General features: G+C 33.9%; 3 protein-coding genes across 3 annotated transcripts; 1 reads left to right on the top strand and 2 right to left on the bottom strand.

The window, feature by feature from the left end:
• Positions 1 to 1,876: 1,876 nt before the first annotated feature.
• On the bottom strand, positions 1,877 to 3,085 carry LOTGIDRAFT_141419 (hypothetical protein; the record flags this gene model as incomplete). Its single annotated transcript, XM_009051225.1, has 2 exons — positions 1,877 to 2,684; positions 2,820 to 3,085. Coding segments are annotated over 2 exons (1,074 nt in total), but the record flags the coding sequence as incomplete, so codon positions are not given.
• Positions 3,086 to 7,666: 4,581 nt separating this feature from the next.
• LOTGIDRAFT_173483 (hypothetical protein) lies at positions 7,667 to 9,784 on the bottom strand (the record flags this gene model as incomplete). Its single annotated transcript, XM_009051226.1, has 2 exons — positions 7,667 to 8,126; positions 9,768 to 9,784. The coding sequence occupies 2 exons, from the start codon at positions 9,782 to 9,784 to the stop codon at positions 7,667 to 7,669; spliced, it is 477 nt and encodes a 158-aa protein (XP_009049474.1).
• Positions 9,785 to 17,770: 7,986 nt separating this feature from the next.
• Positions 17,771 to 20,296, top strand: LOTGIDRAFT_173484 (hypothetical protein; the record flags this gene model as incomplete). The annotated part of the gene is made up of 5 exons (XM_009051227.1): positions 17,771 to 17,906; positions 18,514 to 18,609; positions 18,875 to 19,069; positions 19,123 to 19,263; positions 20,232 to 20,296. The coding sequence occupies 5 exons, from the start codon at positions 17,771 to 17,773 to the stop codon at positions 20,294 to 20,296; spliced, it is 633 nt and encodes a 210-aa protein (XP_009049475.1).
• Positions 20,297 to 26,620: the final 6,324 nt, after the last annotated feature.

The following is a 26,620-nucleotide window of genomic DNA, read 5'->3' on the forward strand; positions in this document are numbered from 1 at the left end:
TTCAATTGACAGTGTAACTATTGTTTCACCTTCTCCATTGATTGGCTATTATTGACTCTACTAGTATATTTTACACCGTCTTATCCACTATTTATGGCGGGAATTAGTACGTGTTATTGCCTAAAGCTTCCGCTCGCCATTCTAATTATAGAATAATTTGCCTATCAAAGATAAATTAGTACCAGTAATCAGCAACTTTATCAGTTTTTCGCCCAATTTTCCAATACTTGATAAAACATTGCTTTGCCCAGACGCGAGACAATAAGTCAATTGAAGCTCCATTTCACTTTAATTTTTGTCGTTTTACTTTCAATTTTCTGGAATTACACTTCGATACGGCGGTCTATAATGTTATGTTATTGATTTCTACGTTACTGTATGGGAATCTACCTCGAATAAAATACTCTCTACTATCTGAAGACAAATATGCAAAATAGTTTAGAAAGGTCGTGCTACAACATACAAAAAAAAGTTGCAGGAAATCGTAAGTGTACCTCAATAAAACACCATCACGATATGGTTATTAAATGTATTCTTCAGATGGCCATACGAAACTTCACGCCTGACATAGTTAGATGAATTCACATATAAGAATCATACGTAGTATCTCCATCAAGCAGTGTGACATCACACAACGATAAATCCCCCACTCCTAAAAAAATGATGGATGCAGTAAATGAAACGTTCCCAGGCTTATTTTGAAAGGGGCTCGAGCATAGTCTATTGATAGATATGACACTAGAGTCACGTTGAACCTGAGTCAGTATGGGGTGCAATGGCGTTTCTACCAGGGGGGGGGGGGGGGGGGGGTTTCCCCTGCTTTGCCACATCCCCACCTTCAAATTCTTTTACATTTTACATAGTGAACAAATTGTCTGTGCCCCCAAATACCCCCTTGCTCTTGCAACCCTGGAAGATTTGTTTGTTCTTGCTTGGCCCCTCACCTAAATTCTCGTAAGAACGCCAACTGCGAATGCTAATGACTTGACGTGATGAGAGTTGGTTATGGTCTACTATTATCTCAACCTATAATAAAACGGTTCACAATATCCTGACACTACGTAATGTTTCTAGTGTAGCAGGATATTGGTTAGATTTCACTGACACAATATTGGGACAATAACAACATAACCGTTTCAGATTAATTTGTTATTTTAAAAGATATATTTTCTCATTCGAGTCCGATTCACAACATAGACACGAGACCCAATTACTAGATGAAGTATCTGTTTCGATTGTATATTTGGGGGAATCAAACGCTTATATTGTAATTTATTTCATTTCTTGATTCTGATTCAGACTATTATCATCTCATCTCATCCCTATACTTAAAGGGACAGATGTGCCAATGTACGCAAATCACATAATTCCTTTAAAAAATACTTCAAACTAGGAATTTTACATGCGATTTGAACGACATATAGAAGCGAGGAGCACATATAACAAAAACACAAGACAATATTATGGAATATAACGTTGAAACGTTATGTGCCCAACCTTATTAAAGAATTCCATATATTTCATAATATTCCATAATATTGTCTTGTGTTTTTGTTATAGGAATTTTACACACTATTCCTATATTGGTCTATTGGTCAGAGTATCTGAAATTGTCGTCATTTTAAAATTCAAACGCAGATAATTCTGGACACAAAAGATTTGAAGGCTCAAATTTCGATGGTGAACTGTGAACACTATTACTGATTAGCTCAGCTAAAAATTCCAGCTTCTGAGACTAAAGTATGATAGGTAAAAATAGCCTACCTGTGCCTTTAAATATTTAAACTTGTGGCCTCTTAAATATCTTAGCTGGTTTCCTCTTAAATATCTAGTCTTGTGTCCTCTTAAACATCTGGCCTTGTGTCTTCTTAAATATCTAGACTTGTCTCCTCTTAAATATCTTAGCTGGTTTTCCTCTTAAATATCTAGTCTTGTGTCCTCTTAAACATCTGGCCTTGTGTCTTCTTAAATATCTAGACTTGTGTCCTCTTAAATATCTAGTCTTGTGTCCTCTTAAACATCTGGCCTTGTGTCTTCTTAAATATCTAGACTTGTGTCCTCTTAAATATCTAGACTTGTGTCCTCTTAAACATCTCGTCTTGTGTCCTCTTAAATATCTAGTCTTGTGTCTTCGTAAATATCTAGTCTTGTCTCCTCTTAAATATCTAGGCCTGTGTCCTCTTAAATATCTAGGCTTGTGTCCTCTTAAATATCTAGGCTTGTGTCCTCTTAAATATCTAGGCTTGTGTCCTCTTAAATATCTAGACTTGTGTTGTCTTAAATATCTAGTCTTGTGTCTTCTTAAATATCTAGGCTTGTGTTGTCTTAAATATCTAGGCTTGTGTCCTCTTAAATATCTAGACTTGTGTTGTCTTAAATATCTAGTCTTGTGTCTTCTTAAATATCTAGACTTGTGTTGTCTTAAATATCTAGGCTTGTGTCCTCTTAAATATCTAGGCTTGTGTCCTCTTAAATATCTAGGCTTGTGTCCTCTTAAATATCTAGACTTGTGTTGTCTTAAATATCTAGACTTGTGTTGTCTTAAATATCTAGGCTTGTGTCCTCTTAAATATCTAGACTTGTGTTGTCTTAAATATCTAGGCTTGTGTCCACTTAAATATCTAGTCTTGTCTCCTCCTAAATATCTAGTCTTGTGTCCTTTTAAATATCTAGGCTTGTGTCCACTTAAATATCTAGACTTTCATCCCCTTAAATATCTAGGCCTGTGTCCTCTTAAATATATAGACTTTTGTCCCCTTAAAAATCTAGAATTGTATCCCCTTAAATATCTAGACTTATGTCTCCTTAAATATCTAGACTTTTGTCCCCTTAAAAATCTAGAATTGTATCCCCTTAAATATCTAGACTTATGTCTCCTTAAATATCTAGACTTATGTCCCCTAAAACATCTAGGCTTGTGTTCTCTTAAATATCTAATCTTGTGTCCCTTTAAATATCTAGACTTGTGTCCCCTTAAATATCTAGGCTTGTGTCCCCTTAAATATATACACTTATGTTCTTGTAAATATCTAGACTTATTTTCTCTTAAATATCTAGACATTCGTCTTCTTAAAAACTGTGACGAAGAAAAATAAATGTAATTGTAGAATAAACCCGTTTCAAGATGGCGTGTCTCCCAACTCTGTACCTCATGTGGTTATTTTAGAGACTAATTTCCTCGAGAAAGTGGACCAATTTAAGAATAATTTTATTTGTGTTAAATATCGTGTTTGACTATAATGTTATCAACTAAGTTTAAATTAATCCTAGAGTTCAAACTTGTTCTTTGAAATAGAATAGTTCGCTACACCTACTGTTACACCATGCCAAGATAGTGAAGTTTAAACAGAATAGATTCATGATACCAAGTGTTACACCATGCCAAGATAATGAAGTTTAAACAGAATAGTCTGATTCATGACACCAAGTGTTACACCATGCCAAGATAATGAAGTTTAAACAGAATAGATTCATGACACCAAGTGTTACACCTTGCCAAGATAATGAAGTTTAAACAGAATAGATTCATGACACCAAGTGTTACACCTTGCCAAGATAATGAAGTTTAAACAGAATAGATTAATGACACCAAGTGTTAGACCTTGCCAAGATAATGAAGTTTAAACAGAATAGATTCATGAAACCAAGTGTTACACCATGCCAAGATAGTGAAGTTTAAACAGAATAGATTCATGACACCAAGTGTTACACCATGCCAAGATAGTGAAGTTTAAACAGAATAGATTCATGATACCAAGTGTTACACCTTGCCAAGATAATGAAGTTTAAACAGAATAGATTCATGACACCAAGTGTTACACCTTGCCAAGATAATGAAGTTTAAACAGAATAGATTCATGACACCAAGTGTTACCCCTTGCCAAGATAATGAAGTTTAAACAGAATAGATTCATGACACCAAGTGTTACACCTTGCAAAGATAATGAAGTTTAAACAGAATAGATTCATGACACCAAGTGTTACACCTTGCCAAGATAATGAAGTTTAAACAGAATAGATTCATGACACCTAGTGTTACACCTTGCCATGATAATGAAGTTTAAACAGAATAGGATTCATGACACCTACTGTTACACCTTGCCAAGATAATGAAGTTTAAACAGAATAGATTCATGACACCAAGTGTTACACCTTGCCAAGATAATGAAGTTTAAACAGAATAGATTCATGACACCAAGTGTTACACCTTGCCAAGATAATGAAGTTTAAACAGAATAGATTCGTGACACCAAGTGTTACACCTTGCAAAGATAATGAAGTTTAAACAGAATAGATTCATGACACCAACTGTTACACCTTGCCAAGATAATGAAGTTTAAATTGAATTAAAATAGAGTTTTACGTCCTACTGTTTGTACTTGTGTGAGAAAGGTCAACCGACATGCAGTGTGCGGGAAATTTTGCCAGGGCAGCACTCAGTTCAATGACCTGTACGAACAACGAAACGCTTTTGCCATGTCAGCCCTTCTTACCTGCATTACTGACAGAAGGAAAACAGCTAGACGAATCCACTTGTAAAATGTATAAATAGTAATTACTTCAACATAATATGTATTTTTATGCATCTTGAACAGGATCCAAGCTAAAAGCTTTAAAACAATAGAGTAAACAGAGAAAGGAATATATTTCAATTGTAGTTATTACCACATCTGAGATGAGCAGTTCTTTTCTTCCGATTTTAAAAGGTTTTTCATGTCTTTATCCGCCTCTGTTGCGACGTAGGATACGAAGCCTTCTTAATTGCTGAGTACACAATTCCAATCGTTTAGAGGTATGTTGTACAGTGACGGAGCCAGATTGGGGTCCGAGGGGGGGGGGGGGGGGGGTGGATTGATCTCAGATTGTCCGAATTTCTACCCTAGTTTTCGGGTCCCTCCCGAACCATAACCATAGGTACTCTCCTTTTTTAATTAACCCTTTAAAAAAATTCAGTTTGAGACAAAATTTTCTTTGACCAACTACGTACTAAGACATAATCCAGCTGTTGGTAAATACCTTTTCTAGGAATATGCTGACGTCATTCTTACTATTTAAAGAATCGTGCAGCATCCACGAGCACATAAAAAAATCGCTTAGTTTTCTATTAGTCCCTGGTACGTAAAGACGTTTGCGTAAATGCAATACGAGTTGTTTGAAATGTAAATAGCGATTTTTGTTCAAGCTAACGAATACGGACTATGCATGCGCAACTAGGGACAACTGGAGTCGTGGGTTCTTTTCTCGGTCGGAGTGAAGGGTAATGTTTCCTCATTATTCCTGTCGATATATCAATGCAAAAGGGTTTGCAAAAGACAAGAACCAGCTTGTAGAAAGGATCCCATGTGAACCTAACTTTAAACTATCCAAAAATGCTCGTTTTTTTCCGTCTTTTTCATGTAGGCTATACTGTTATTTAAAACCTTGTTTTATTCCAGTAAAAGAATGTGATTAAATTGTGTCTTCGATGGTCATTTTAAAGTGAATTAACAAGGAATGTCAAGTGCTAGTTAACATGAAATTCTTCCACTTGACCAAATCAATAGTATTAGATGTATTCTGTCATTTGTCATTTCCGGCTAATAACTCCTTATTAAATCTTCCACCGTATTAAACATACATTCTAGCGAATCAATCTAAACTAACAAGTCGAAGAGAGTAGAATTACCGTCAACTAGGAAATCATCCCATCGTCTTTCGCTTGATTTTCTATATAGATTCTATTTAAAGGGACAGTCTGTTTTTTTAGTACGTTGGGAAAGCGACGGTGTCTTGGATTCTCCGAAAGCCTCTGACTGTTCCGACAGGTCATTTTGAGTCTTGATATTCGCGAATTGGAAAACACGTTTTCATGACATTAACTGCAATTTAAAAGGACAGATGCGGCATTTCGGGGTTGATTTGGGTCTTTTCAATTCTTATTTATTTCGTTCACAAGCTTATCCCTGAAAATTTAGGTATCTGAAAGTTGTACGTCCTGTTGTTAGTGTCTATAAGGTAAAATAGTCGTTTGGACAATAAACCGAGGCCCCATGTGCTACAGGCTGTGCACGTTAAAGAACCCTCGCCAGTTGGAAATCGAAAAAGAGCAGGCTAATGCCGCTGTCCTCATTTACTATGCATGGAGTTGCCTGTCTTCATTTGCCCACATGGGGGTATGAGAGAAAGAAAGATAGTGTTTGTTTACTCTAAGAAACTGTCAGATAAATATAAAAGCTGTCTTTAGTGTCGTGTGTAGGGATAGGGGGTGCTAGTATCGCCGCAGATCGGTTATGTGGGGTGGGAGGTGTGACAGGGTGCTAGTAGGGCCACAGATTGGTTCAGGGGCTCGGAGGAGTGCTTTATATCCTAATTTTCTGCACCTAAATTGAGCTAATGAAGACGATCAGAAAAGTAGGGAGAATCAAACCCTCCCTTCCCCGAATCTATTTCATTTCCCATCAAGTTAAACTGGTACCGTGTTGTGTTCCCTTATCGCTACACTAACAAGTACGGCCTAAATCTCACGCTCAAAATATCGACTGTGGGATTTAGCAACACGTCGTCCTTTTTAGCGTTGACAACTTACTAGAAACCCCAGCAACTAAACTGGCGGTGGGTTCGTTTTTGTTTTCATTTCATGTGAAATAAGTGACCATTCCGGATTTTATCAGAAACCATTAGTTTCGTTTTACAAGTCGTTTTTGTGCAGTTGGGCAAGATGCGGCAAGTTGGACAATGCTGCAAAACGAACCCACCGCTTAACTAGTAATCTGTCTTTTCGCTTATCACTTTATAGGCGAAGCTTTAGATGGAATGGGGACCAGTTTACCCCAATGACAATACTGTATCAGAGGGTGAGAGCCGACACCAGGCGGACTGTCGAAAGCACTGGCACAGGCATCAGAATTTTTCTTACCTTGAGGAGGATTCGAATCCATAACGACCTAATCGCTTAGAATACGAATGTCTCAAAAAGACAGTGTTCTAACTCAGCGTTAGAGGGAAGTATTGACGTTTACACAGTTCTTAAGTTGTTAACCTCTTCAAGGAGATATTCATATAGCCTGGCACGGGCAAGGATAGGTTTTAGGGGCGAGAGCTGACAACGGGGGCTGTAGGGTATGACGTGAATTTCAATCAGTTAAACTTTGGATGTACAAATATTCAATGTATTGAAAGGTACGACATTTTACTTACTCTCTGGCCAACATTGAGTTCTAAATTGAATTTTTTCTCTCATGTCTCAAATATTCAAAATATGATTTTCAAGTTCATACCAATAGTCTTGGAATGCCTTTGGGTCCATGAATATATAAGTTCTGAAAATTTTGCACCTGAAATGAACACAAATTGTCTCCAAGAAATTGCATGTGAAAATGACACACATTTTGAACTGAAAATCTCCCTCTGTAAAATCATAGTTTCAAATAATTTTGTTTTCAATGGTTGGCATTTTCATCAACCCAAAGACAATCTAAAACTCTCAGATTTGGAGATAAATATTTAAATTCATACAAAAATGATAGCCAAAATGTGATTTAGAACTTGATGTGGCCAGAGAGAAATGTTTGAATTTAAAAGAAATTAAAGAGCAACTAAAATAAGTGTTTTAATGCCTTATTAATATGAGCACACATTGAAATCCAGTCAAAAGCATTGTTCAAAATGTCTGACTTATAATAAAAGCTCAACTGTCCTTGTGAATCTTTTCATGTTCTTTTAAACTGTCTATTCGACTAAATGACTTATTACAAACTTCACATGTAAAGGGTTTCTCTCCAGTATGTGTTCTCAGATGTCTGGTTAAATGATCTTTTCTACAAAATGATAAACTACAAATTTCACAAGTGTAAAGTTTTTCTCCAGTATGTATTTTCAGATGTTTTGTTAATGAACTTTTGAAACTAAATGACATATTACAAAATTCACAAGCATAGGGTTTCTCTCCAGTATGTGTTCTCAGATGTACTGTTAAATTACCTTTAAGATTAAATGACTTATAACAAACTTCACAAGTATAGGGTTTCTGTCCAGTATGTATTCTCCGATGTCTTGTTAAATTACTTTTTTCACTAAAGGATTTACTACAGAATTCACAAGTATATGGTTTCTCTCCAGTATGTGTTCTTATATGTTTCCTTAGATCACTACTTGTGGCAAATGATTTACTACAGGTGTGACAAACAAAATTCTTTGTTCTTATTCTTATAAATTTACTTTCCTTCGAATCTGTAGAAATGCGATCTCGTTCTTTACTTGTTTTGTTGTTAACATCAACATCTGTAGAAATGCTATCTGGTTCTTTACTTGTTTTGTTGTTAACATCAACATCTGTAGAAATGCTATCTGGTTCTTTACTTGTTTTGTTGTTTCCATCAAAAGCTGATGTACATAATGACTGACATGTGTGAAATTCCCTAAGACATTTCCCTTTCCATACTGGATTGGTCCACCTTGGTAATAGGTACTGAAGATAATCTATACAATTTGTTTTACAGTGTAAGGAACTTGAGTAAGGAATTGCTCCTCTTCCATTGTAAAAATCTGTACATCTAAAAACTGCATGTCTTTCTTGATAGGTAGTCAGTCTAAGAGAGATAACTCTTGTAAACACAAGTTGTATCTTCGTTTCATACTGAAAAATAAGAAAATTTAAATGTAAGGTCATCTTAATTTAAACCATGCACAATTATCACTAAAAAAAGAGACCACGGTTCACTTGATCCAAATAATTTGATATGAGGTGACTCGTTTTGACTTATCAAAACCACCATGATCAAACAATGAAATGAACAGAGTTTAATGTCCTATCTTTCTGCATCATGTGAGCTAATGAAGACGGGTAATGCCATGAGGCTACAATGAGGGAAACTTTTGCCAGGACAGTGCATTAGCCTGCTTTTTTTCGAGTTGCAACTGTCGAGGGATCTTTAACATGCACAGCCTGTAGCACACAGGGCCTCGGCTTATTGTCCCATCCGCACTACTAGATGCTCTTCCATGTCAGCCCTTCTTATCAGCATCATTGACAGGGGGAAACCAGAACGTCTGAAGGTACCAACTCGACCTATGCCAGAATGAACCCTGGACCTACAGGTTAGCGAGCAAGCGTGTATGTCACCGAGCCACTACAGCTCCTTTTAGGGGTTGTAGTCATTACTCTTATAATATATATTATACAAATAATAATAATAATAATAATTTCATTAGGGTAAGAAATTAGGCTAAAAAGCCCTTTCTTGCATTTCACCCAACTTATATACATACAAACAAAATTTATCAGCAACAATTATACAAGCAATATAAAATTGGTAACAAAAATAATCATTTTTATTGTTGTTTCTTCCCCTGATGAAGTCAAAACTTTTTTGAAACATTGGGTATTAAAGGATGGTATTTAATGTCAAGTTTTATTACATATTATAATGTGGGCGTATAAAAACGGAGAGTACTAATTGTTAATTAAGCAGTTTGACTTAGTTTTGGTGTTTAGCTCGATATTATCAGTTGAAACCTTCAGAAAATGTAGGAGACATAATTCTTAGGTCAATAAAAGTGTGATTACATGTTTTCGTAAACACAAAAATAAAAAAGGGATCATAGCAAACCCTATCCAAATCCAAAAGTCTGCCTCCAACTCAAACCTTATGTATCTATAGATAGACAGAATTTCTACTCCGAAACAATCTCCACAGTTATTTTTGTAACCTTTTTTACCTTTAAAAAGACCTTGCTGTTTGAATTTGAACATATTTCAACTATTTAGCATAACCTAATTTCGTGCTAACCTATTTTTCGTGAACATTTGGAAATGATTAATAATTTGTGTGACCTCTGTATTTGCTTTTTTTGATAAACATGGGTTGTTTGTACAATGTCAGCTAGTAGAATGTTTCTTGTCGTTTGAAAGCTACGTCAAATTTATTTCTAACATATTCATTATGGCGCATTTCGGTTATGACCAAATACAGTTTTTTATAGGCCGAGTTTCCTTTAAATAATCCCAAGCTGTAGTCAGAATTCCACGTGTTGTCTGCAAAAATATATCCCAGTGGATTCCGTGTCAGCAGAAAAATTCTATGTTATGTTCAATGACTTTTGGCAATAAAATCACTCTAACCTTTTACTTACCTTATTTTGTCAGTCACTAATTTTTTTTTTTAGATCATTTATCTTTGAAGGAATTGTCATAAAGATAAATACTAAGAAATGATAATTATACAACTGGATATCCACATGTGTTTTTCTCGACTAATTTATAGATCAAACATTATACACGAAAATTGGTGATGCATTTTGCTGCCGGTGTCGAGTTGGTTAGTAGTGTTGAAATGGTTAATCAGTTAACCGATTTCAGCTAGTATTTCACAGGTAACCAGGTCTGATTTGAGATAATCGGTTAACCGTCAATTTTATAAGAAGTAAAAAGAGAGCAATTTTGACAGAAAATTTATCACTGTATGAGTCTTTAAGCTGTTTTCTTTTGTAAATAAACATCTTTATTGATTGAATAATTGAGATTAATAAATCAAGATAGGGTTTCAATTATCAAAGCACTAACAAGTTAGTGCCTCTTTTTTGATATAAGTTCAACTAATTACTCGTTCTCGTTCTTGATGGTCTTAGTTTGTCGACAGTCGCCTTGTGTCAATCATCTTCAACCTTATTAATATTCATGAGTACGGATTCATGGAGACAATAGTTTTTTACCAGTTGTGGAACCAGTACACTGATTCGTGGCAACTTCAATGAGATACACTCATTACACTGACCCCACAACTGGTATAAAAACCTTTAATCTGTTAGAGACTGTAGCAATGGGTGACAATGACACCAGTCTGTCTGAACTCTGTCAGGCCCGCTCGTAATCTTACATTGGAGCAGACACTTCAATGGGTTGTTTGGTATCTGTCGATTTGTACCGACAATTCGCAGGTAACTAGCCAAACTCTTCCTAGGTACTCTAGTTTAGTTAACGGTGAGTTACCACCGCAAATGCGGTTTATGACTTTAGTAAGTAACTGGGATTAACCGGTTAACAAACGGTTATTGCCGACGATTACCCGGTTCGTAAAATTCACTAACCGTTTCAACACTATTCGTTAGCCTACTCATGAAATATGGGTCAAAGTGCGGGATTCATACAGAAACCCGAAACAAACCAATTTTAATTATTTTACAGAATACCTGAGTAAACATCTCAGAAATAAAAAAAAAAATTGGTGAAGCCTAATATACACGAATATAGGATACACCACTGTATAAACAAAAAATGACCTTATCTCGCGACATACGGTCAGGACGATCATGTATGTAGACTCTAGTCTCTATATCTCCTTAGGAATAACTTATTTCTAAATGTCCTTCAAAAGATAATAAAATTTAAGAAAACTTACGAATAGAAACGAATGTTGAAATAAGGATCTCAACATTTTGAAACAAATTCCTGCTGATGTTCAATTCGTTATATTCGACTCTCTCATTGCAACCTTACTTCCGGTGTATAGGACAATTCGACCAAATCTCCACACTTTAAAGACGAATCGACTAATGAAATTACAAAAAAGGTAGAGCACTACAAAAGCCTAATTTTCCAAAAATGCCGATCCATGGCCTTCAAAGTTACTGACTTGAATTTTTGAGAGATTTTTTTTAAAGAGATTGGTTTTCCAAGTTTTTTGGTTTAACTCGGACATTGATAGCATCAAGTTGAACCATTCCAACTTTCAATCAGGCGTCTATGGTTCCTGCAATTCCACGAAAAAAAATGTTTGATGACGTCACTAATCGTAAAATTTGCATAATCCCTTTAAAATTAATGACGTCATCAAAGACTTAGTTTTTCAGCATTTTTGGACACAAAGACGTCTGATTGAAAATTGGATTAGTGCAAATTGATGCTAACACTGTCCCCAATACACATGAAGTATTTAGAAAACCTCTATATAATCTAGAGATTAAGACTAGAGGAACGTTGCCGAAATGGTACGCTAATTCTTTGGTCTGTGGTGGATAGAATCAGGACAACTCGGACCAAAACAAACTCGAACCAAAGCAAACTCGGACCAATGCACACGTAAGGCTTCCAAAACAAATCAGTGCGTCTGTTCACATTTCTGACAAAAGTTTGTTTCAAATCCGATTAAGGTATGCCACTTCGACTGCAACTTTTAAACCAAACCTCGACAATTTTTACTTTCATGTGCATCTCCAAATTTGAAGCTTCAGGGAATATTTATAAAAACTACCCTTTGTAAAAAATAGGCTTAGAAATTGATCTCCCATTTCACAGGTATTCAAAATTAATTTTTTAACTTTATGCCATTGGTTTCAGAATGTCCGTGGGTCCATGGTAATATAAGGTTCAGTGATTTTACATTTTTCAAAATAATAACTAATTTGTAGTAGACAAAAAATTTGATTCTGTAATTATTATAATAATAATTATCACATTATTGAGGTAAGAAATTGGGCTAGAAGCTTTTAAAGGAAACAGGTTATTAAAGATGGGTTCCCTTATTTTTATTTATGAAAATGAAAATGCTCATACTTATATGAATAGAATTTAGAGGTGTTCTAATGACTTGGAAAAATTCCAGTGTCTCACATGTCCATAATTAATTCATAATGAGTTAAATTAGAAGAGAATTACGATCAGAGTGACCGATCAAGAATGGTCAAAAAAAGTCTTTTTTTGTTTATCCAGACTGTACATACATGGCCATTTATGATTAGTTAAAACTCTTAATCATATACAATAAGAACATAATAATATGATTAAGAATACATAATAATTGATTAGAAACACAATTCAATCAAATAGTTTGCTTAATTTGACACTAAAAAATAAAAAAATCTTGAACGAGATAAGTGTACCAGACTTCCATTCCATTAAACATAATATTTACTAAATACTTCCGTCGGTAAACAATACACGATCAACATTTGTTCAAAACTTCGTCATACATTTGTTTGATCGTGTTCGTGGACAAATGTGTGATTGTCTGAAAGGAAAAAAATAAAAAATATATTAACAAAACAAATTAGGCACGAAAAATTAAAAATATAATGATTATATCCGTTGAATACTTCGCCTATTTTGTCGTCTTTGATAATGGTAGTCTACCACAGCCTCGTAATGGAAGACAACTGAACTTTCGATTCATAGAAAAAAGGCCTAGTTACAGCCCCGACCATATTTGGTAATATACCATACTAACAATGTCTGAAGCACGCCTGATCTGTCAGATCATTTAGGCCTGATATGCTCAACATTCACCTCTTCTTTGTATCCATTGGCGAACCTTTGTGCTCTACTCTTTTCGCTATTGTCAACGAAGAATTGTCACAGCAGCAACACCGTTAAGCAGACTGCTTTGTACAGTGGCTCATATTAGACATATTTCACTTTTTATTTTGAATTAAAACTTTATTTACTGAATATTTATTAAAAATACTTTCGTTTTCACCAAGGCGATAATTCAAAAAAATTTAAAATAAAAACTTTTTAAGTCAATATGTTATATGTCCAGCCTCCATCGTTAATATGGCGATACCTTCTTCGACAGATACGGTCGTCATAATGAAATTTAAAGTTTAAAATTAAAAAATCAATTTTCACCTAGGTGAATTGTAAAAGCCCGATCTTTCAATTCCACTTTCAGATACATAGATACTGTTTTGTGCAATCAATATCTCCGCTCTTGGAGACTTTGTTGATAAAATCTACGCAGGTTAGAAATTAAAGACACTACCGTCCGTAAGATTAACGTGTCCTGCCTGGACTTGCTCCCCCATATGGTGCAGAAAAGTATTATGGTCATAGTTATAGAGACACAAAGTATTATGGTCACTACAATGTGGGGACAAAGTATTATGGTCACCACAATGTGGGGACAAAGTATTAAGGTCACCACAATGTGGGGACAAAGTATTATGGTCACCACAATGTGGGGACAAAGTATTATGGTCACAGTAATGTGGGGACAAAGTATTATGGTCTCCACAATGTGGGGACAAAGTATTATGGTCACCACAATGTGGGGACAAAGTATTATGGTCACCACAATGTGGGGACAAAGTATTATGGTCACAGTAATGTGGGGACAAAGTATTATGGTCACCACAATGTGGGGACAAAGTATTATGGTCACCACAATGTGGGGACAAAGTATTATGGTCACCACAATGTGGGGACAAAGTATTATGGTCACAGTAATGTGGGGACAAAGTATTATGGTCACAGTAATGTGGGGACAAAGTATTATGGTCACCACAATGTGGGGACAAAGTATTATGGTCACCACAATGTGGGGACAAAGTATTATGGTCACAGTAATGTGGGGACAAAGTATTATGGTCACAGTAATGTGGGGACAAATTATTATGGTCACAGTAATGCGGAAACAAGGTATAATGCTAACGACAGCCCGTATGAAAGTAACCTTTTGACTTAACTCGATGACGTCTGCTTTAAGCTTTCAAATTTCTACCCTCCCCAGATTTAGCATTTGGCGGTGTTTATAAGGTTAAGTTAAAAGGTTAATTTGACGAACGTTCAGGGGGGCTGTCGTTAGACCCTAATTATGATTAGACTCAGATCTTTTTTTTGGAAAAAAATCTATTGCCACTTATAGATGACAAAAAAATTTGATATAGATGACAAATTATCCAATTTCTGAGTAACGGGTACAAGGTATTATGGCCACAGTGATAGGAACACGTGTATTTGTGCCACATTAATACGAGCACATGGTATTTTGGTCACAGTTTAAGGGCTTTCGTTGATCACGTTATGTTATATAGTCACGATTGGCTGTGACCAATAATTTGACTGAATTATCGACGCGCTCAAATACAATTGGGATATTTTCGACGTTGGACTGATGAATATAAATCTTGAAGGGATCGTAATTGAAGTGGCTATATTAAAAATTTAAACCATGACTAAGAATTTTGACGCTAGTGTATTAGTGAAAGGAATACTCCCTCTTCGAATGGACATTCGAAGATCAAACTTGATCAAGAAGAGTATATATTCAGTTGGACTTGGCAGGTGCCATACTATAGAATAGAATCTCGTTATAAGATGATAAATCCATTTAACGAAGTAATTATTGAAAAACGATTTTAAGAATGTTCAATACGAGTCTATATCTATCAGATGGACTGATTTGGACCCCGTTTTTCAAAATTTCGTAGCTTTATGTAGGAGTTTAAACGTTATAAATTAACGATTTGATAAGATCACTGAACGTGACAGAGTAATCGCACGAATTTTTGAGTCCAGGTGCCATTACCGCAGAATAGAATCTATATAACACAATATAATCTCCATTAAAGCAAATAATCATTGAAACTAGCTTCTACTTTATTGTAAAGCGCACCTGGGTACTCAGGTGAAAGATGTGATTTATAAATACATCTTAATAATAATAATAATTCAGCTAGAGCGTTAGAATCTTTACATGACGTCATGTGCATGGATTCGTCGAACAAATAGTGGTTGTGGGTTCTAGTCTTGGTCGGCGGGTGAAAGTCTGGTGACCTGATGATCAATGCCAAGGATTAGTTGGTAGAAGGGATCCTCGTGAACCTAAGTTGCTATCCTTGTAAAATCATAACCAACAGGTTTGGCCAAGGATCAGCTGGTAGAAAGGATTCTCGTGAACCTAAGTTGTTATTCTTGTAAAATAATTGCCAAGAGGTTTGGCAAAGGATCAGCTGGTAAAAAGGATCCTCGTTAACTTAAGTTGTTAACCTTGTAATATCAATGTCAAGAGGTTTGGCCAAGGATCAGCTGGTAGATAGAATCCTTATGAATCTAAGTTGCTATCCATGTAAAATCATAACCAACAGGCTTGGATCAGCTGGTAGAAAGGATCTTCGTGAAACTTAGTCGTTATTCTTGTAATAGTAATGTCAATAGGTTTGGCCAAGGACTATCTGGTAAAGAGGATCCGTGTGAATCTTATCCTTGTTATCCTTGTTATCCATAGTTGCTTCTTTTTTGTAAACGCCTGAGACCACTTTTCATTATGAAATATTTACTCACTTATGATTAATTTACTTCCTCACGTGAAAAGTTTATTTGCTGCAACTAATGCGACGCCAAAATGTTGTTTTAGATTTCGATTTTGTTTTGCGTTAGTACTTGGTTTATCTATGCATATCTAATTTCCTATTTCAAATCCATAGAACATTGAAATACGACATCACTTTACACGTGTTACTAAACTCACGTACAGCTGGGCAGCTGGCTCCCTTTCGCACCTGGTACACCTGGAATGTGTGGACCATTTCTTACCATCAACAATTTTACGATCGAGTTATATTTTTCCTGAGCAGCTATATAAGTCCTGGAAACAATTCATATTTATAACTAAGCGAAGTCACAAGAACGAAGTGGTAAGTCGGAAATTCTTTCTGGGTCCCTGAGTGAGACATGCACGGATACATGAGCAGTCTTTTTTGTCGCCGATTTGAATATTCAGAAATTTGAATAGGACATATAATATCAAATATGATGTTTTTGGCCGATTATATTATCGTCTGAAAGACAGAGCGTCATCATCCAATCAGATTAATTTTCCTTTCAAGTGCATGATCCCACGTGATTATCGACGAAGTTGAACACTACCGACCTGAGATTTTTGCCCGCAGCCAATGAATGAAGACTTAGTCTGGGACAAAAATCGGCGACAAAAATCGGCGACTAAGACTGTTGGTGTACTCGCGCCATGAAAGTTGTCCCCCACCATAAAGTCAGTCTGCTCCCTATTTGTACCCCCAGTCTCGGGAGGCTAGCGTATCACATCTTCACAATGGTCAAGGTGTTACGAACTTCGTCTTATACCTTGACTACAATATCCACTTTTAGCGTGTCACACCTTCACAATGATCATAGTGTTACGAAATTCTTATACCTTGACTACAATAGCCACCTTTCGTGTATCATATCATCAAAATGGGCATGGTGTTAAGAACGTCGTCCTATACCTTGACTATAATAGCCACTTTTTTTGCTTCACATCTCACAATGTCAAAGCTTTTACAAACCTTATACCTTATACCTTTATACCTTAAGGACAATAGCTACTATTCTTATATCACGGAAGTATGTAACGGGGCGATTTTATAGCGAATACAGTCAGAGACCTCGACGGCAAGTCGGTAAACATTAATTAGGCATAGATTTCGAGTGCTCTAATTGGATGTATTCACTTGAGTCAATGCAATTCTTGATACCATAAATCAAGGTAAAAATACAAAGTTCGTAATAATTTGACATTGTGAAGATGTGATACAAGAAAGGTTACTATTGTAGTCATGGTAAAAGTACAAAGTAACTCGGTCATTGTAAAGAAGAAAACTTTCACGATACAAGAGAAGTGTAGTCAAGATATTTGTACAAAGTTCTTAATACCTTTGTGAAGATGCCATATTACCTTACACCGCACAATTTTACCACCCACGGGACAGACAGGGACAGATGCTTTTTCTGACCATTCATACCTTACTTTCAGTCAGAATTATTTTTTAGCTAAGCTAAACTCCAACCACTTTTCATCAAACACACGGACCACTTTTCATCACACACACAGGCCACTTTCATCACACACTCGGACCACTTTCATCACACACTCGGAACATTTTTCATCACACACTCGGAACACTTTTCATCACACACTCGGACGACTTTTCCACAAATGGCGATCCAGTCCCTTTAATGTTACTATGATATATTTGATATTTGTAGAAATTGTAAAAAACGTATCTTGTGAATATAAACATGCGTTTACATTATCTTGTTACTGTGTTGGTCGTTCTTATTTTGATTGATGTCGGAGAGGGACAAGACAACATCAGCAAATGTTTGGAATTGCCATCAGTGAAAGAAATCGTTACACGCTATATCTGTCCAAAACGTAAGTATTACGTAACATACAATAACACGTGGGTAAAATTTACAGTGATTTTGAAAAGACAGTGGCTCAACTAGATGAGTGGGGTCCGTGATGTTAAGTGGGTTGATGCCACTCCCCGGGAATTTTATTTGAACTTCAATATAATGCATGTGAAAGAGACAGATGCGCCATTCAGCATACATTGAAATGGGGTCAAACCTTATAGGGATTTTTCAGGATCTTCTAAACTATACATGTGTATCGGTAGCACTGATAGCATCAATTTGCACCATTCTAATTTTCAATCTGTCTGTACTTCCCACAATCCTGCTGAAACTAAGTGTTTGATGACGTCAGTGTCGCAAAATTTCTGAATTATCAGATGTCACTTCGGGATAAGTGACGTTCTCAAAGACTTAGTTGTAGTAGAATTGCAGGAACCACAGACGTCTGATTGAAAATTGGAATGATGCAAATTGATGCTATCAGTGTCAACGATACACATATAAAGTTTAAAGTATGAAATGCGGCTATTGCTCGACATTGTGAAGATTATTAGCCAGATGAGAGCAAATTAAAGATTTAAAAAGTCCATTTGAACTACACTAAGATGTTTTGTCAATTTCAGCCGATCCTTGTGCAACAGTAGATTGTAATTGTAACGGGAAGTGTGTTGATGGAAAATGTCAATGTAAAAACGGATTTTTTGGAGAATTCTGTACAGGTATGGATCTGATTCTTACCACACTCTATTTACTACAGCACTCTGCTTACTAACGCACCCTGCTAGCAGTGTATGAGGTCCTAGATTGTTCGCACTTTTCCCCATTCCAATTCATTCCATGGGGAAAAGTTCATCCAATCTAGGAGCTCCCAAAAAAGACATCCATACCCGACATTTTATCATTAAATTAACTCATTTAAAAATAGGATGAGTTTAATTTTAAAACACGAACAAGAAAGATTTAAAGGAAATGGTTTCATCTCAGCACTAACTTCTCTAATTCCAAAAGTAGCTGGCTTTGTTTCAAACAACAAATCACTTATTTCATCCGAAGCCCAGACTATTGGTTCTATCGCAAAAGCAGGAGTAAGTAAAAAATCTAAGGAATTGAAAGAATTACAACAAATAAGAAAACTACGAAACAGGAGATTAGAAGAAAAGAAAGGAAAAGACTTTAAAGGTATAGGATAAAAATGATAATCGCACAAAGCCCTAGAACTTATTTTGGTTCAGATATACAAAAATCACTTGGCTCTCTTCTTGGTTTTCCATGGGCAAAATATCCTGGAGAAAAACATCTTCAAGATCATAATTATACTGGTCCAGGTACTAGGTTAGATCTACGATTAGACGAAAACGATAAACCCAAACCAGGTGAAGAACCTGTCAATAGAAGTGACGCTGCTGCACTTAAACATGATATTTTATACAGAAATAAAGACATAAAGTTCAGACTCGAAGCAGACAAACAAATGATAATCGAACTTGAAAATATTCCAAATCCTACGTTCAAAGAGAAAATGGAGAGAGCTCTGATTATAAAACTGTTTAAAGCAAAGATGAAATTGTGTTTGGGATTGGCAGATGAAATTCATATAGAATTTAGAAAAAACAAACATTATTTAAAAGTTAAAGTATTTGATAAAGATGAAATATGGTCAGCTGATTTAATTGATATGCCAGTTGAAAGAGGATTTAAATAATGCTATAAGATATTCTTGGGTTATTCCTTTGAAAAACAAAATCAGGTCTAACTGTTAAACAAGCTTTTGAAACGATTATGAAATATGCTGATAGACGACCCCAAAAGTTATGGGTAGATAAAGGAAGCGAATTTTATAATAAAAATATGAAATCACTCAGGTTTAACAGGACGCTTAAATCAAAACTGTTTAAAAAATTCACAGAACTTAAGTCTCAAAAATGGCTAAAGATTTACCCACTGTAGTATCGGAATATAATAATAAATTTCATTCTTCCATCGGTGTTTCTCCAATGGAAGCTAGTCAAAATCCAGATATATGGTTTTCTTCTACCCTTAATAATTTTTAAAATGAAATAAGCAATTTAAATATAAAACCCAAATTTAAAGTTGGAGATTGCCTTTGTATTTTCAAATATAAAAGTAAATTCGAGAAGGGCTAGACAAACGAAATATTCATCGTTGATGAAGTAAATAGTACATCAACAAATCATGGGTAGGTTTTACCAAAACGAACTTCAAAAAACTGACTTTTAGAAATGAATAGTTTTTTGGATAAATATGGAAATGATACAACCACAAACTTTCAACTTATGAGATGTGCAAATTAGTTAAATATATCACCGTTTTATTATTGTAGGGGGAAATGAAACTTTCACTTTTGATTTTATATCAATTATGCTTGGGAAAAAACAGTTTGAATAAATTGTAATAAATTTATCTTAATAAAAATGGCAAACAAATTTGGATTAGGTTCTTTACCTTTAGAAACTAAAAAGCCTAACACTACAGCGTGGATAAATAAAGCAAAACCTTACATTGTAGATCAAATCGGAGACTCTTCAAAGGGGATTTAGATATGAACAATTTCAAAGTAACTAATTTAAAGTCTCCGGAAAATGATAATGACGCTGTTCACAAGAAATATTTACGGGATCAAATAAATTCAATTGAAGTAGATAAAAACCATATTAGAAGAAGAAGTTTAGAAGATAAAATAAGTAATGTGAAAAGATTCTTCAAACGTCAACTAAATAATAAATTTTTTTTTAATGATACTAAAGAGCAAGAGAGGTAACAGGTTTAAAAAGTTTTATTCAAAAACAATTAGTCAATGTAGTGAACAAAACTCAGTTCCAAAATTTAATTTCATTAATATCTAAATAGGATTGCAAAAACAAAAATGAGATATTCAACAATTAATAGATAACATTCCAGGTGAAAATGAAGATACATTTCAACAGGAAATAAATGATCTGGAAACTAAACTTAATAGTGAATTACAAAAAGAACTAACAAATATTAAACAACAAATATAGAACATTGATGATAGTGAAATTAAAACCTATATTCAACAACAAATACAAAATATTGATGATAGTGGAATTAAAACCTATATTCAACAACAAATACAAAATATTTGATGATAGCTAAATTAAGGCCTATATTCAACAACAAATACAAAATGTTGATGATAGTGAAATTAAAACCTATATTCAACAACAAATACAAAATATTGATGATAGTGGAATTAAAACCTATATTCAACAACAAATACAAAATATTGATGATAGTGAAATTAAAACCTATATTCAACAACAAATAACCACTATTAATAACGAAGTTTTAAAACAGGAACAAAATATAGCCGCATTAGAAAAGAATCTCAAGGAAGAAAATAAATCATATTATTTTTTTCAATTTGGAAATTTGATTGAAAAAGATGCTTCTATTACTTTTATTGATAAATCAAAAGAGTATGAATATAAAAAATATGGATTTAAAGCAAATATGAAAGTATATTCTTTTATAGATTTTGCTTTCACCCCAAAAACATGTTTAATAGTGGAGTCGATCGTCCATCACATTTTGTTTTCCGAGGAAAAATTCTAATTGAAGTCTTTTTCCTATGCAGGTAAAAGTTGATTCAATATTCTTCAGACAAAACTCACAATCATCTAATCACTTTACCGCTCGTAAAGTTCTTCAGTTTATCAATGGTACAGAAATGTAGAAACTAAAGAATTTGAAATTAACGACGAAAACAACAAGGTTAATCACTGTTATGAAATTAAAACGAGTGGAAAATATACAGATAGGTTTAGAATGTAAATCATATCAGATAAAGAAAAATTTAATTTTCTTGGATTGAGTGATTTTGATATGATATTGGAGACGGAAACTCCACCATCACTGAATAATATTAGAAATCCAGAACCACAAATTAAAGGGGAAACATGGAGTTTCTATAATAAGTAAAACTATATTTTGTTAATAATGATATATTTACCTCAATTGATATTTAAAAAAGCCAAATACAACAAATTTTTTTAAAAACCAGTAATAAGAGATGATAATGTATATTTGTGTTATGTTAATCAATATTGCAAAACCAAATTTTTCAATTCATTTGAACAAAATCAAGGAATCAAAACAAGAAATATCGCTTGTGAGTGTAGTCGTCGAGATTATACAAAGGTTTATCAGAAATTCAATTAATTCAATTACCTTAAAAATGGAAAGCAGATAAAACTACATGATAAAAAAACAAAATGAGTTAAAACTAAAACTAGAACAATGCAATAAATGACAAAAATGTATAGAGAACTTGTAGAGACGATAATGCAGTAATACAAGTTTAACCTCTAAAACTAAATGTTTTTCCAACAATTCATGATGAATGTTTATACGCATGGGATTGCAAAACTTACAGCGAAAAAGAAACGAATAAAGCAATTCCTTATTCCTTCACCTTAGTCAATTTGGAAAAACTAAGAAAAATGTTAGATGATGTAAATCATCTCTTTCCAGATTTAAAGCCAACTGGTTCCATTCCAGAAGAATTTTACAATAAACTAATGAATATAGTAAGAATATTTGTAGGAACAGATTGTATTGATCAAATGTTGCAATGCTTAGGAAAAGTAGATAAAAAAAGATTAACATTGATTTATCATAACAGTAGCGGTTTTGATAACTGGATTGTGCTTAGAAATGCAAAAAAAAAACTAAAACAATGTCCACTAGTAACAGCTAGAGGTATTCTATCTCTACCTTTAACTAATTCATTCACCGATGAATATTTACAGAAAAAGTGGAAAAGACAAAAACAAATAATTGGCAACTCTAATTATCTGTAAAATATTAACTTCATATTAAGGTATTATAGAAATAGAAGATAATTTCGATGAAAATGTATGGATAACATGCAGACGATAATGCAGTAATACAAGTTTCACCTCTAAAACCAAATGTTTTTCCAACAATTCATGATGAATGTTTATACGCATGGGATTGCGAAACCTATAGCGAAAAAGAAACGAATAAAGCAATTCCTTATTCCTTCACCTTAGTCAATTTGGAAACACTAAGAAAAATGTAAGATGATGTAAATCATCTCTTTCCAGATTTAAAGCCAACTGATCCCATTCCAGAAGAATTTTACAATAAACCAATGAATAAAGTAAAAATATTTGTAGGAACAGATTGTATTGATCAAATGTTGCAATGCTTAGGAAAAGTAGATAAAAAAAAATTAACATTGATTTATCATAACGGTAGCGGTTTTGATAACTGGGTTGTGCTTAAAAATGCAAATAAACTAACACAATGTCCACTAGTAACAGCTAGAGGTATTCGATCTCTACCTTTAACTAATTCATTCACCGATGAATATTTACAGAAAAAGTGGAAAAGACGAAAACAAATAATTTGCTACTCTAATTATCTGCAAAATATTAATTTCATATGTTGCTATCAACATGAAAAATCTAGTTTGGCGGCATGGGGAAATTCATCTAATCTACTAATGAATTTAAGAAAGATCACTGATATCGATATTGCTAAATACACCGAAGATAATTGGGAATCTTAAAGACATGAATGGGAACCAGATGCAAAAAAGGGATGCCCTATGTCTTGGAGCTTGTTTGATAAAATATATCAAAGTTATGAAAGAAGTTTTATTCCATAATATTTCCAATAATCTAACGGCTCCCTCGCTCTATTTAAAGAGTTGGTATTATTTATAACATTACGACAAATATATGGTTGAAGAAGAATGGTATGAAACTAATAGAATGGTTCCAAAACACACTGAGGAGGAAAATATAGAAAAAGTTTACTCATATAGTCACCCTTTTATAAGACATTTTTATCAGACAATCCATTAAAGGGGGAAAAATGGACGAAATTTGTAATGTATTAACGGAATGTACAGAACTGGACAGTAGTAATATAATTGATTTATTTAAAGAATATAGTAAATAAAGATAAAACGGAATTAAAAACTAAAATGTACAAAACTAATGGCGTTCGACGCCAACGGTTTGTATGCTTCCGCCATGTTAGATTTATACTTTTTCTACCTGAAGAAAATAAAGAATTTGTTAAGCTCTTTAATGAGCAAAAATTCAGACTTACAACAGCTATTTTAAAAGTCTGGTTTGAATATCCTAAAACCCATACCAGCTAAAGATAAAATTACTTTACGAACAAAGACGGTAAAAAGGAAACTGGTACTAAAATCAGGTTTAGAAATGGTTTCTGTTCAGATGTTTTAACATAGGTCGATATTCAAGAAATAGTTAAAGCTGGTGGTAAAATACTCAAGATATTAGATGGTATAGTATATGAAGAAAATTTTAAAACTCAAACATATAGAGATTACATTTTAATTTGGAGAGATCTAAGAAATAAATATAAACGAGAAGGTAATATTGTGGGTAGTAATTGCATGAAATTATTAGGTAATTCCTTGCATGGTAAATCTATTCAGAAGGATGTAACTACATCGAGACATCTATGGAGTTAAGCAACTTTAAAAGCCAACTTCGATTCACATGTCAAAAGCTATCCTAAAGTAAATGAGACTCAATATATCGTTGAGATAAATGGAGAAGAAAATGAATTTGACTGTACACCTCCTAAATCTACACGAATAACACCTAGTCATTTGAATAAGGAATAATTTTATTCGTGTCATAGATGGATTTTGTAATCTGGAAATATACTATACAGATACTGATAGTTTATACATGGGATTAATTAAATGAAGCTGGGTTGGTATCTGAAAATGATGATTGTAAAGGAAGGAATGATTACGGTGATGGTGGAATTATATATGGTTTATATTTAGCGCCAAAAGTATAATAATATCATTCTAACTTCTGATGGTATTATATTATGTAGAAGATTATATTCAATTAGCTAGTGGACATGATATCACGAAAAAATTTAAGAAACGATGGGAAAAGCGTTTCACCAATGGAATATTTATTCCAAAGGATGGTGATAAACAAAAGAAAGTTTTTAGAAGTTATTTGAATCTCGTTAAGAGAAAGGCACCGGACAGCGAAGGAATCGTGTATCCTTATTGTGATTAAGGTGAAGTGAGTTTGGATGAAAACTATGAAATTAATGATTTCGATACCTTACTATTCAAGAAGAGGATGAAGATGGTTTAATTACTTAATAAAATTTAGTTCTTTTGTTTTAAATGAAGTTGAATTACAATTTCCTCATTTCCAAAGTCAATAAACCCATTTTTACCATCTTTGATTTCGAGATTTATATTTTTAATCATGAACGAATTAAGTGGTAAATATGTTGTTTGAAATGGTTTCTCTATAATTCCATATCCAATTGGTACAGTCAATGTTGGAATGCTGTAAATAATTTGACGTTTGTATTTATTGAAAAATCCACCGTTTATCAAATCGCAATGTATATTTATTACATCAATGTCATTCTCGATATTAGCTTTGTGTGGTGCTAATGTTGATTCCTTAAATATTTTTTTTTTATCAAAGCCTAGTAAAGTAGTTAATGAATTTTCTACATTGAAATCAAGTTGACTCTTATTTCTCAATATCAATTTTATTTTGTTCAGATTCAAATTACCTTCGAATTCAAAATTGTTTTTACCAGATAGGTATTCATTGATGGCTATGTATTCATAGTTTCCTGGTAGTAAACTTATGGTTTTGAATGTAACTCCATTATCTGTTGATATTTGTATTTGGTTATTATTTTCGAGGATATTTCTAATGGAATTGTAAACTGAAAAATACTTTAATCCCAATTCATATTCTTGATTGTGATTGAGTTCATACTCATAATCTAGAGATAATTTAATGTCTGATTTATTTGAGGTGATAACGAATAGTAAAGTTGTTCTTTATTTCCCATTTTTTATAACATTTTCATAATCATTTTTATCTATAATACCTTTCTCTAGGAGTCTTTTACATATTCATTTTACTTCATTATATTGTCTGTGTGATTGATGATCTTCTTTCATTGCAGCTAATATTATTTTCAATCTATTAAGTAGTTCCTCGTTTTTGTCGGATAAAAAGGTTATACCTTCTCCTGTATGCCCTAAAAAGTCATCGATTTCCTCTATAATGTCATCGCTGTAATCGACATCATTGTAGTTGATCATCGTAATAATTGTCATCGTAATTGTCTTCGAATTCGTCTATTTCTTGTGTGATTGAAGTACCATCTGCTTCGTCAACTTCATATTCATCACCAATAACTTTTTTTAAAATTTATTTCAACCTGTTTCAATCCTTTTGTTTTGGGTCCTGACTTTCTAATTGTATGTAGAAATTTTGAGTATGCTACTAAATCAGTGTAATTGGCAATACGAACATCCCCGCCATTCATTAAATCTATTAATCCTTCTGTTAATGTGTATATAAAATCTTTTGTAGCGATTATAAATACAAAACCATTCTAAAACCATTAAACATTAACTCCCTTTCATCAACGATTGGTTTAATACTCTTTGGTAAATCTGGTTCAGGGTTTGAAAAATAATGTTTTAAGTCATTATGTGACCTTAAGATAATACCACTATATTCAATCGGTTTTGGATCGGGTTTCTCTATATGAGGCGTGGGTGTAGGTTCTAAAGCTAATTTATTTTTAATATCCTCTTGAGTTTTTAATATTGGTTGAAATAGAGTTTGTATATTTTCTGTTAATCCAAGTTGTTGTAATTTGCTATTTTCAACTTGGGAC

The sequence above is a fragment of the Lottia gigantea genome (genome assembly GCF_000327385.1).
Source record: "Lottia gigantea unplaced genomic scaffold LOTGIsca_161, whole genome shotgun sequence".
In the NCBI taxonomy this organism is placed as follows: domain Eukaryota; kingdom Metazoa; phylum Mollusca; class Gastropoda; family Lottiidae; genus Lottia; species Lottia gigantea.